At 31.0% G+C, this 12,111-nt stretch overlaps 1 protein-coding gene across 1 annotated transcript in view; it reads right to left on the reverse strand.

Moving 5' to 3' along the window:
* The window catches only part of LOC143254111 (protein gustavus-like), a 37,696-nt gene extending 26,716 nt beyond the window's left edge, over window positions 1–10,980 (reverse strand). The window contains exon 1 of the mRNA XM_076508902.1: window positions 10,902–10,980. Coding sequence (XP_076365017.1) covers window positions 10,902–10,903 — 2 coding nt within the window. The 5' untranslated portion in view covers window positions 10,904–10,980. The remainder of the gene's footprint in view (window positions 1–10,901) is intronic.
* Window positions 10,981–12,111: the final 1,131 nt, after the last annotated feature.

The raw sequence follows: 12,111 nt of genomic DNA on the forward strand, positions 1-12,111 counted from the left end.
TGTATACAGAACTGTGACACTATTTATGTCTTTAGTTTTCAATGATTACATTCTTAACTACAATAAGGAGTTTTGTAACTTTCCTTTCTAAGTTTCATTGTTATCACAAAAAGCAGAAGTTCAGTTTAGTAGAATTCCATTAATAACAACTCACACCCAGCCAACCTATAATCCAATTAACTAGCCTTTCCCTAATCCGTATTGGTGTGTTAACTAGCCTTTTCCTAATCCATATTGGTGTGTTCATTTAGCTAAGCTTATAGGTGTGGTAATTTATCAAACTCATTTCAAAAATTTGTGTACACAAATTCACACCCTTTAGATAATAAGTAACACCCTATCAGAGAGAAAAAAACATAGCAGCTCGGCCATCTTGGGATCCTCATGAGAATATTCTACATTTAAAAAACATTTCTTGTTAGTCTTAGTGAAAAGTTTCTTATCTGTTTCTGGTGTCCTAATTTCTTTTTCTTTCAACCTGATCACTAGCTTCTTCCATAGTTCTATAAATCTTACACCCTATCAATTCAGCTTATGGCACTTATCTATAACATCATCTTTCATATATTTGGAATGCCAATTAGGTAGGAATCTTCCTGTCTTGCTTTATACTTTTGTTTTGTTTCTACTAACATGCTTTTGTTATATTAAAGACACTTAAAAATGCTCCATATTTACCTCTCACCATTTTTAATTATGCCGATTCACTAATAATAAATTTTGTTGAGGTTGTAAAACTGATTTACTATGTGATAAAATTAAAAAAAAGAAATATTAATTCTCAAATTTGGAAACTATAATTATGATTTGGTTTATCTCAACACTTAGAAAACCTTAAGCCTACTAAACCATGATCACTCTTCCTCATAGGGTCTCCCAACTCAACAGCAACATTGTTGGTTAGGGGTTAACAATGTAAAATGGCATTCCTGTGGTCATCTCCTTGACCATTTGATTAGAAAATCATCCTGAACCATCTTAAAAAACGTTTTTGTTTTCACTAACTGACTATGCTATTCCTATCAACATTTACAATTAAAGTCTTTTATAATTATCAAATCATACCAATTCTAATCTAATTGTACAATTTCTTATTGCCATTGTCTGTATGCTAAGGTAACACATAACAATTGCAAATTAAAAACCGTTCTACCCTTGAATCTCCTGGCTGTAATCCACATAGACTCAACCTCTTCTATGGTTTCTAGACATTGGTCCTCACTCCTCCTCACATGAAAAGTCACTTCAGCTCTCCACCCTTCTCACAAACTCTATCACTGTTAAGCAACTCATAACCCTGAATGTTAATACAGTCAAAGTCTTCCACTTTAACTTGAATGTTATGCTCATTTATTTTACTTTTCATACTACTACCATTAGAATGAACTAAGCCTATTCTCTAATCTACAATGTCTACCTTTAAATTTGATAAATTAATCTTTCAAACTATTATTTAGCTCAATATATTCTTCAATCCTCATTTTGCCATATCTGTCCTATTAATTTGTTTACTCTCAAACTCTTTGATCATTAGGTTAAATTAAACTCTTTTAACATACTTCCTTAGAGCTTTCCAAAAAACTGTGCTACTTAGCCAATGTAAATGGACCCCATCTCAAGCAAATAATTAACCCTTATATTAAAATCTATCCCAGGGTATAACTATAATCTGGTTTGTATTGTATTCTTCATAACATTTTAAGTCTTTAATTCTGCAAAAAGCTCCATCCAGCACTTTGCCCACAACTTCTGAAAGAGAGAGTTCCATCCTGCACTTAGCCTACAAATTCTGGAAGAGCTCCATCCTCAACTCAGCCCACAACTTCTGGAAAGAGTTCCATCCTGCACCTAAGCCCATAACTTCACTTTTTAAGCAGCCTTCCTAACATACATTTTCCAACACCGTTCAACCTGGCCTACAACAAGAGAATGCTCTTTGGCACCAGCACAAACATACTGTCAGTGTGTTCTATAACAACTTGTACTTTAGAGCCTAACAAGAAAAGTTTGTCCTTCAGATTACACATAACTTTATCAGTATAGTTAGTATGAACCGTCTGATTATCCCCAACCTAGCTGCTAAAGTTTCAAATATATTACTGGTTAACACCTGAATGGATCTTTGTAAACCAGTACTTTCATTCTTATCCAAATCCCTTCTTACCAGAAACTCTAATTAATTTCCTGTTTTGTTTCTTTGATTTCTGAACTAATCTATGATATTTTACCTCTATTAATGAAGTCTTCTCAAAAGTTATCTCTAACTTATCTTCAAGTAAGCAAGCACTGCCATTAAAATGAATCATATCTGTCTTAATAATTCTGACACATAACAGTCTCCTGGTGTCTTTTCCGCACCCTACAATTCAATTTCACTCACTCCTTTACTACTTCTAGGCATAATGAAGTTTCCTGATCTTTATTCTACAAATAAACAATTGAACAATACTATTTATAATTTAAAATGCTTGTCATAGAGATCAATTATAGTTCTTATTTTGGTCATTTTACTTTTTTGCTAAACCTTCTATTAAAATATTTAATTCATAAAACTGTTTTACATTTGTTTTGATTATAAAAACAGCAGCATACAGTTTATAGTCACAAGCTTACAATGAAATAAATATTTTTTATCCCAACAAAATCTTAAGCAATCCAACTTTTAAAAAATTGTTAAGCAGAAGGTTTTATTTAGTGATGAAACATAGTGCCTTCTTAGGATATCACTTAAGAGTGATGACATATCAGAATAAATATGTATAGTATCACTTTTAGCTGACCTAACCTTGGTTTCACATATCCAAAACCAGATTGACAGCATTTCAAAATAAGTTTTTAGTATGTCTTGTTTATATTAGCTCAGAACAGTTTAGAATTTCCAGTGATATATATATATAATTTTATAGATACCTAAATTAAGGCATTTAAAAATATAAGTGGCTCAAGTTAGACCCTGAGTAACAAATTGAAATACAATCTATTTAGGTTCTAAACTGGACTAGTCTTGTGTTGAAACTAACCATTTAACTGTCAATAATAGGAATCATGACAGAAAGAAAAATATTCTGCAAGATGGACAGCATTTGTAACAGAATTAACTCTAACTGCACCATAGTTCTAAACATTTTAACAGAATTAACTCTAACTGCACTGTAGTTCTAAACATTTTTAACAGAATTAACTCTAACTTCACCGTAGTTCTAAACATTTTTAACAGAATTAACTCTAACTGCACCGTAGTTCTAAACATTTTTAACAGAATTAACTCTAACTGCACCGTAGTTCTAAACATTTTTAACAGAATTAACTCTAACTGCACCGTAGTTCTAAACATTTTTAACAATTTTTTGTCATTACTCATCTGTTTCTTTTTCAACAACATGTCAGGAAAATACACATGATTAAGAAAAGCATTATACATGATTCACTAAAGGGTACTTAATAAAAGTTTTAATTATATAAATCTCAAGTAGACCAATGTTAGGTGGCAATAATGTACAAAACAAATATATTTCTATTAGTTAGTTTAAACATCAATAGCTTGCAAAACATTGCATTATGTCTGTAGTTTACAGAAATGGTGGAACAAAAAGATAGCTGTCCTGTATTCAGTTGCTTGCTCACAATAAAATTTCATTCTTACAAAATAACTGTTTGGAGTAATTAGTCGTAATATATTAGAAAACCAACTGGCTTAAAAACTGTTATAAAAAACATGCACATTATAGACATTTTTGTCTTCCACATTCTTCTAAATGTGTCCATAATAGCTCAAAACCACAGATATAAAAGAACATTTAATATAGATCTGGGAAATTTAATTAATTATCTATTAGTAGCAATCACACTGATTAGTATCAGAAACTAATTTAATTAATTGAAATTACAATTTACAAAATAATTAACTAATCTAAATTGCTGTTTGTGATTATTAATTTTCAATTATTTTAACAATCAATTAATCAAACTTACAATCAAATTGATTGTTGTGAGAATAATTAACTAAAATTAAGATTTCTAATTTGTTACTGTTTTATACCATCCCAACTATCCAAGCAATTAAAAAATATTGCATTGCATATGTTTGTTGTTAAATGCAAAGCTACATAATGAACAAGTGTGGGTATGCCTTATGATTCACAGTTCTATTCCCACTGTCACAAGATCTGAATGTCCTGTCTTTGTCACTGTAAAGCTGCTAACACCTGCCACCAATTCTCTGGCTACTTAAGAGTTGAATAGTGTAAATTTATGGGTTTAATGTTCAGTTTACTATTTTCACATTGTTCTGTCTTTCTATTATATAATACCATAACTACATTCTTTAACATTGCATAAATAGGTGCAGACCTAGGGAAAGCTCCAGGGGTGCCAAACCCTACAAATTTATTTTTCAGGAATGAATAACTGTATATATATTTGCTAATATATAAACAGGCATGGAACTAGAAGATAGGGTTCAGAGGACCAAATCCCCATCTCTCAAATATCTTTTTCAGTAATTATTATTTAATGTTCTTTAATTCTTTGAGTTGGTAAAGATCAACAGCATGGGGGCTCAAGTCCCCCTACATTTCTTTCAGAGAAAAAAAATTAAATAAAAACAAAACAGCTACTTGTCTTTAACTACTACATCGTTTCCAAAGGAAATATCAGTAGACTGATTCATTAATTACAGTAAAGTTTTTCTTTCTAGGTTTTCTGAAGTTAAAACAGCTAGGGGTCATGCAATCTGTCTATGGTCCAACAATACATTGATTATTTCTTGCCAAATACAATAATACAAACATCAGCTAAATTTTCATACCTTGATGGGTTTTTTTCTTCCAGACATGACTACAATTTGTCAAAATCTTGGATTTTTTCCCTGTCTATGTTAGTATTGTTTAGGGTACATGAGACTACTAACATACAGTTGTTCCCAAATCAATCTGCCATTGCATGAAAATTATAATACTCACAAGAAAGGTGTTTTCCTATTGCTGATGTCCACAAAGGGAAAAATGCAAGGGCCATGACTGTATATATAATTACTTCAAATAAAAGAAAGGAAGGCAAGAGTCCTCTTTATGATAATGATATTAATTCAGGTATAGACATCAGTTTCTTTTTAAATTCTTCTTGTTTTCATATTAAATCACATTAACAGAAGATATAAGCTTTAAAATTGATTCATTGTAACCCAACAGAGCTAGTCATAATGTTTTTTGAAGGCTTCCTAATTTAATTTCTTGCTGAGGTTACAAATGATGTATAAATATACATTGAAAGTAACATTACTTTAGCACTAAAATTAGTAGAGGTTTAACTGGACCCCTCCCACAACACATCCTAAATTTCCCCTTTTTGGGGTATTTTATTTATTTTAGAGCAAAAATACACAGAGCTATTTGGTGTGTTAAGAAATTAAGCCCAAGACTTTAGCATTTAAAGTCCATAAACTAACCACTAACTTCCTAGCAAGCACTAGGTCTAAAAGCATAGGTCTCTAACAATTTTTAAAATATTCACAAATGTTTGAAAAATGTTTAACACAAGTACCTTGCCTTGTGAACTCTAGCATTTCTTTAATTTTCCACAAACATCAGTATTGTTCATCAGGTCTCCTGTATTCATTTTTGAACATGCCTTGAAAAATAAATTTTAGTTTCAACAATAAAAGCAGTAGAAACTAAGTTACACATGATGTAGGCCTTCAGACAAAACTAGTCATGTTTCTTTTATGTATTTTATTGGTGATTATTTAGGGTAATAAAGTTTATTACTCTTATGTAAAAATTTGAAAATGTCATAAAGTAATATATTTATTTTTATTATTAAACATTTTGTTTAATAATTCTGTACTTTCAGTACAGTTATCTTATGGAACTTTGTAAAACTTAACCCATGGAATGTTATTATTTGTATTTTCAGGTTGTTAAAGGTTTTATGCTATAAGCACGTATAATACATTTTCATACATAATAGTTTAAAATTATTAACTTAGGCCTAAAATACTGTCCCTAAACATAGGGTTTTCTTCACATTTTTATATATTTTTGCCATAAGTTTGAAAGCAATTTCATAAGTTAATTTTAACTCTATTTAAATAATTTTAATTTAAGAATACTTTACAACTTATATTATTACATATATTTAGTGAAGTTAATGAAGAAAAAAGTGAAACAGTTACAAAGAATTTCTGACGGTAAGCAACACAACCCACTTGTTGATTTGCATTTTAAATTTTTATATCTTCTGACGGTAAGCTGTGTTTTAAGTTTTTATATCTTCTGACGGTAAGCACACAACCCACTTGTTGATCTGTGTTTTAAGTTTTTATATCCATCTGAAATAATCACTATTTTTAGATAAGAACCTAACACCCCTTCTGAATGTACCATCAATTTCTTGGTTTTCAAACATTTCCCTAGACTGTGTGAAAACACTGATTAAAACCTTGTTATGGTGCCACATGATGTGTTTGATCATTACTAATGAAACAAGTTTCTGAAAACAACTAAAAAGAAAGTTTAAACATGATTGGATAGAGCAGTAACTAGATTACGATGTCACACAAGTGTAAGTATATATCTTTAGGGATTGAATATTCATCTACAGAACCTTTTTTAAAAGAGAATACATCAGATAACTTGGGTCAAGGTGAGGTTATATCGTCTAGAGACAGGATGAATAAGTAGCAAAGCAACCTTTATCACAAGTGCAACACAGTAACAAATGTACATTGTCACCATCAGGTACAAGTAGTGTACCTCACCACCAGATTATATATATGAACACAATTACACACACACACAATAGTACGAAACAAAAGCCCCTTGAATGGAGATTGTTTAAGGCTTACTAAAGATATCTTGTTAATGTTTCATTCTTTGTTGAAAATTAGTGTTTTTACCTTTCAACAGATATACTATGGTTGTATTCAGTTACAACATTTGTAAACAATTTTTTTAATCATGTTCAAATAAAAATCGTCACAAAACCTATTAATTGTCAAGGGAGCATGGCAGACCATTGCAGAATATTCTAATAACTCTTACGTTTACTGCATACTATTTTTAAGCTTTTTCTATTAATACAATGTATATAAATAAATTGGCTAACTGGCTACTCAAATATGTGTTACTGTAGTCATGATATGTGTAAATAATATTATTACCTTTAACAGTAATGATGAAATGTGCCCTTATCAACTTATTTGATCTACAGAAGATCAGTGTGGGGTCACTTCATATCTAAGAAACATAATGACAACTGTGCAGTGGTACTTTGATAAAATTAACCATTCACTTGCCAAGTAGAAACCTCCATAAAACTAGTGAAAAAAAATTGTTTTTTAAAAATGTGTAATGGCAACCTTCAGAAAAGGTCTATCTATAAAATGAGGGTAATTTGAAGATTACTTAAGAAAACCTGAAACAACATGAATGAAAACAGGAGTGTTAATACCATATTATGGTAAAAAAGTGGTTGAAAAAGTTTATTTTTTATTCTTTGCTAGTAGAGGTTGTGGGAGGGAGGAGGGATATAAATCAATTTATGAGATTGTCAAATAACCAATTATTACAAATTACCCAGTTCAAAATTCAGGGCTATCTTTTGTCTACTAAACATTAAGATAAGAGGGATACAGAACAAAAAACACCTGCCACTTAATCTTTCTTACCACAGTAACACTGTTAGTGTTTAAAGGGGTAAGTATCCAATCACTTGAAAGTTTTATATCTGAATACAAATACTCTCATTTTACAGATTATAAGTACAGTACAAAGCTACGAAGTGGTGCCGACATGAAATAACTATTATTTGTAGTTGTTTTAACACTCACCTAATCAAAAAGACATTTTTTGGGAGTCGATCTCACACAAAATGTTTTGTACCCCCCCTCCTTTTATTTAAGATCCTGAACAGAAATTTGCTCCTTGGGATATCTAGAATCGTAACTGCTCAACAGCACAACTGACTTCATACTAGCTTCAGGCTGTAGTGGAATACCCCAACCAAAATATCAAATAAAACACATTAATGGCTGCTTATGTCACCACACACAAGATGTGGTTCCTCAGTCCTGTAACACTGCTTTCTTGAGATCTGTAGAGACAATCAAGGAAGGCTAAACAAAGCTTACATGCTTTATAAGGTGGTTAAGTGCAAGCACTTTATGTAAGAGGAACATGCACCAAGTCCTAAACTCTGAAATTTGCTACTGGATACCATCAAAAGGAGAGTACATGTGGTTTGTCAACGTTAACAGATCAAACTCATTATTATACAGACTGTTGTTCTAAACTGAATACCAGAACTGTAACAGCAGCCCCCCAATTTAATAAACTCTTTCCCATTGACTCCCACTCTGTGTTTGAAAGTACAGATACTTTTGAATACTCGGTATCAAACAGTTCAAGATCCATTCAAACAAGATAACAGTTTATCTTGTTAAACAAAGACTTTTAGTAGAGAGAAACAATAACCACACAGATTCATGTCTTTCTTAAGATTCCTTTGTTTAGGAGAGATTATATATCTTCTGTATTTTTTAATCCAGAGAAGACATGCAGATGATAAATATCTTTTTGCACATGTTGACTGATCTTGTAAACCCTTCAACTAATTTAAATACCTTTGTTTTGTAACTCTTTCAAAAAATCAGGATGCTCTTGTGTAACAAAAATTAAAAGTAATAAATGCATTATTTTTACCAAGATATCAACCAGTTACTCAGCATCCTGTACAACTGGAAAACTAAATGAAAACAAAACCAAAACTGATAAACTGGAATAATGAATTTAATCCATAACACACCTGTTGGCCAGGAATTATGTGGACTGAATACACACTGATTTTTACATTATTAAACACACACAGCCACAACAAAGTAAATAATCAGTGGTCAGAATACTTACACAACCTAAGATCAAAGAACTACCATGACAGGTATTAGGCTTACTGGTTCTAAGTCATACAAATATATGAAACTTAAAATCACTTTTCATTCTGTAAGAAACAACTTTTTTACTCCTCAAGTTGTTTTTCTCCAATTAGTTTCTTCTTTTTATTTCATATTAAAGGTTTAGATCACTCAGAAAAAAATCTCACTTCTTCATTATGTCCAACCTACAAAGTAATAATATAATACAATATAAACTTACCCTGAAAAACATGCTAATAGCAAGGAGCCAACCACCACCACCTTATAGTTAAAGTAAGATAGTACAACATTATCTTGGAACATATGCTAACCTTCAAGCAGTAGAATTAAATTGTCCCTTATCATTTGTAACACAGAACTTTAAAATATAAAACAGAATTTACAAAGTTAAGACTGGTTATCATTCATCCAGTATTCTCAAAATGCTGTAATTACTTTTCTGCTTTCTAAGAAATGTAATACAATTAAGTGTATTACAATTTTACATTAGAATATTACAAAAAACTTTAAAATTCACACACAGATATATAAAACAACAACTAACGCCCTATATTGTTTTATATGAATGTACAAAATGCAATTAAAAGTACTAAACGTAAATAGAAAACATGTTTCACTGATCTTAAATCATTTGGTTATGTCTTCAACATAACTTGTTTGTTTGTTTTTGAATTTCATGCAAAGCTACACAAGGGCTATTTGCACTAGCCATCCCTAATTCGGTAGTGTAAGACTATAGGAAAGGCAGCTAGTCATCACCAACCACAAACAGCTTTTGGGTTATTTTTACCAATGAATAGTGGGACTGACCACACATTATAACAACCTCACAGCTGAAATAGCAAGCATGATTGGTATAATGGGGATTGGAACCCATGACCCTCAAATTATGATTCGAACATCCTAACCACCTGGCCATGCTGCACCTTTCAATATAACATTTGTAGTTAGTCAACTGTCATACCATGAAATAAGCAATGCATTCTAAATACACTATTATTTGTGCAAAAATATATTTCTTAACAATAATAAAGAAAGATAAATTCTCATTCATAATATACAGTATACCAGTAAATATATAATGACTCTTCTCAACTTTATACACCTATGTATATTGTAGTACCCATAATTAATGTCTACTATACCTATAAATACTATAGTCTCCCCTCCCATAGTTTGCAACATCTCTAGAAGCATTAATTATGAGCAATACAGTACAGTAACAGAAAGTAATAAACACATTAAGGAGCAAAGGGCAGATACATCATGAGAAGTTTTAATTTCAAATAAAAAGTAAAAAAACATACATCTATTTGTAAAATATATTAATAAATTTCATGTTTTAAATAGTTATTATACTTTTTTAACAAAGTTTCATTTGAATGTTTTGTAAATTTAACCACCTTTCCAACAGCAACATGGTTACATTGGTCCACAATATTGCTAGCCAGTGTTCCATATGTTTGCAATTGGTAACTCAGTCTTAGTATGTTACTGTTAGTGTTATTAAATCCATTAACATTTTCAAGGCGTAAATGGTTTCTATAATTTATATCTAGGTTACAAACACTTCCATGTACAACTTTATTACTAGTTATTTTGTATTAAGTCAACTTTTCTCCTTCCTAGTCCTAGTTTACTAACACTATTAAACTACCATTACCAATACGTTTTATCAGGGTGATTCTTAACCACTAAATAATAATGACATTATCTTTCAATTCTGAATCTTTAATAATCATAACATTGAAAACAAAAGTTAAATCGTACGTTCACTCCTAATAAACAGCAATCTTATTTACATTTAAAAAGAAACCAAAGCTTCAAGAGGCTTGAAATAAAAATTTTATCTGGAAGGTAAAACAAAGGAATACTCACCAGTTACAACTTACATAACGATTACAACTCTTTCACGTTTATTAATACTGTGTTAGGCTTATAAATAAATTACTAGTTAAATACACATACTTACATTAATAGGTGTTCGTACTAACCCTACTGACACGTGGTAATAAATGGGAATATATATACATATATATATACAGCTATATATACAGTTATATTAGCGTCAATCTTTAATCTTATCATTATAATATCACTATCAGTACCTCTATCAATGCATCAATATTATAGAAAGAGGTTAAACAATCTCATCTTTGTTTGAATACTTACTTTTGTTCCCTTGTTGAGTATTAATAAACATCTATAATGCGTAATTTAGTAGATAATAAAGCAAATATAAGATAAATATAAATTAAATGCAAATATTATTAGCAGATACAAATGTGACAAAACAAGATGGCGTTCTTCTATGAACAGTTCTTCCGTTTGCCAAAAGAAGGCGTTCATTTAGAAATTCTATATAGCTATATATATTTGTTATACAAGTTAAAGAGTTCACTGAATATTACATATTGGTATCAATACTTGAATTGTTGTTACTGGCCGTTGGTCTAAGAAAATCTAATTTTGCTGCTGGAGAAAAAACAAGGTTAGTGATGTAAATTGATAAACGTCTGGATATGATTAACTTCGGATTATAACATTAAGTAACTAGCGATTGAATTTTGGTCTACACAAACAATTTTATTATTTCTATTATATAACTACCGCTACCTTGAGATCACTACTCAATTTAAACTCAAACGAAGTACGTTAACTCGCTTTCTAAATTAGAGAAATTGTCGTTCCTGTTAGCAGATTTTAAGACAATGTCAAGAGATAACAATCAACTCTGTGAAAATACGGTGGTATAGAATTTTAATAAGTTTACAATAACATCTATAATACTTTACTATCTTTCTGTATTACTAATTTTATTAGTATCGAGACTTACCAAAATAAACTTGGGGGAGACCTATACTAACAGTTCCAAACATTTTCTAATAGGTCCTTGATGACGAGAAACCCACTTGAAATAAAAATGTATCTCAGAACGGCTGGTATGGGTATTAACACATTTTGCTAATAAGGAGAGAAAAACGTTGTTTTCTCCTTACCAGTAAAAAGTGTTAATACCTATACCAGCCGTTCTGAGATAGGGCCCGGCATGGCCAAGTGTGTCAAGGCGTTCGACTCGTGATCCGAGGGTCGCGGGTTCGAATCCTGGTTGCACCAACTATGCTCGCCCTTTCACTATTCGTTGGTGAAAGCGTTGCCCAAGAGTTGGCGGTGGAGACAAC

The sequence above is a fragment of the Tachypleus tridentatus genome, chromosome 6, assembly GCF_004210375.1.
Source record: "Tachypleus tridentatus isolate NWPU-2018 chromosome 6, ASM421037v1, whole genome shotgun sequence".
Classification (NCBI taxonomy): Eukaryota; Metazoa; Arthropoda; class Merostomata; order Xiphosura; family Limulidae; genus Tachypleus; species Tachypleus tridentatus.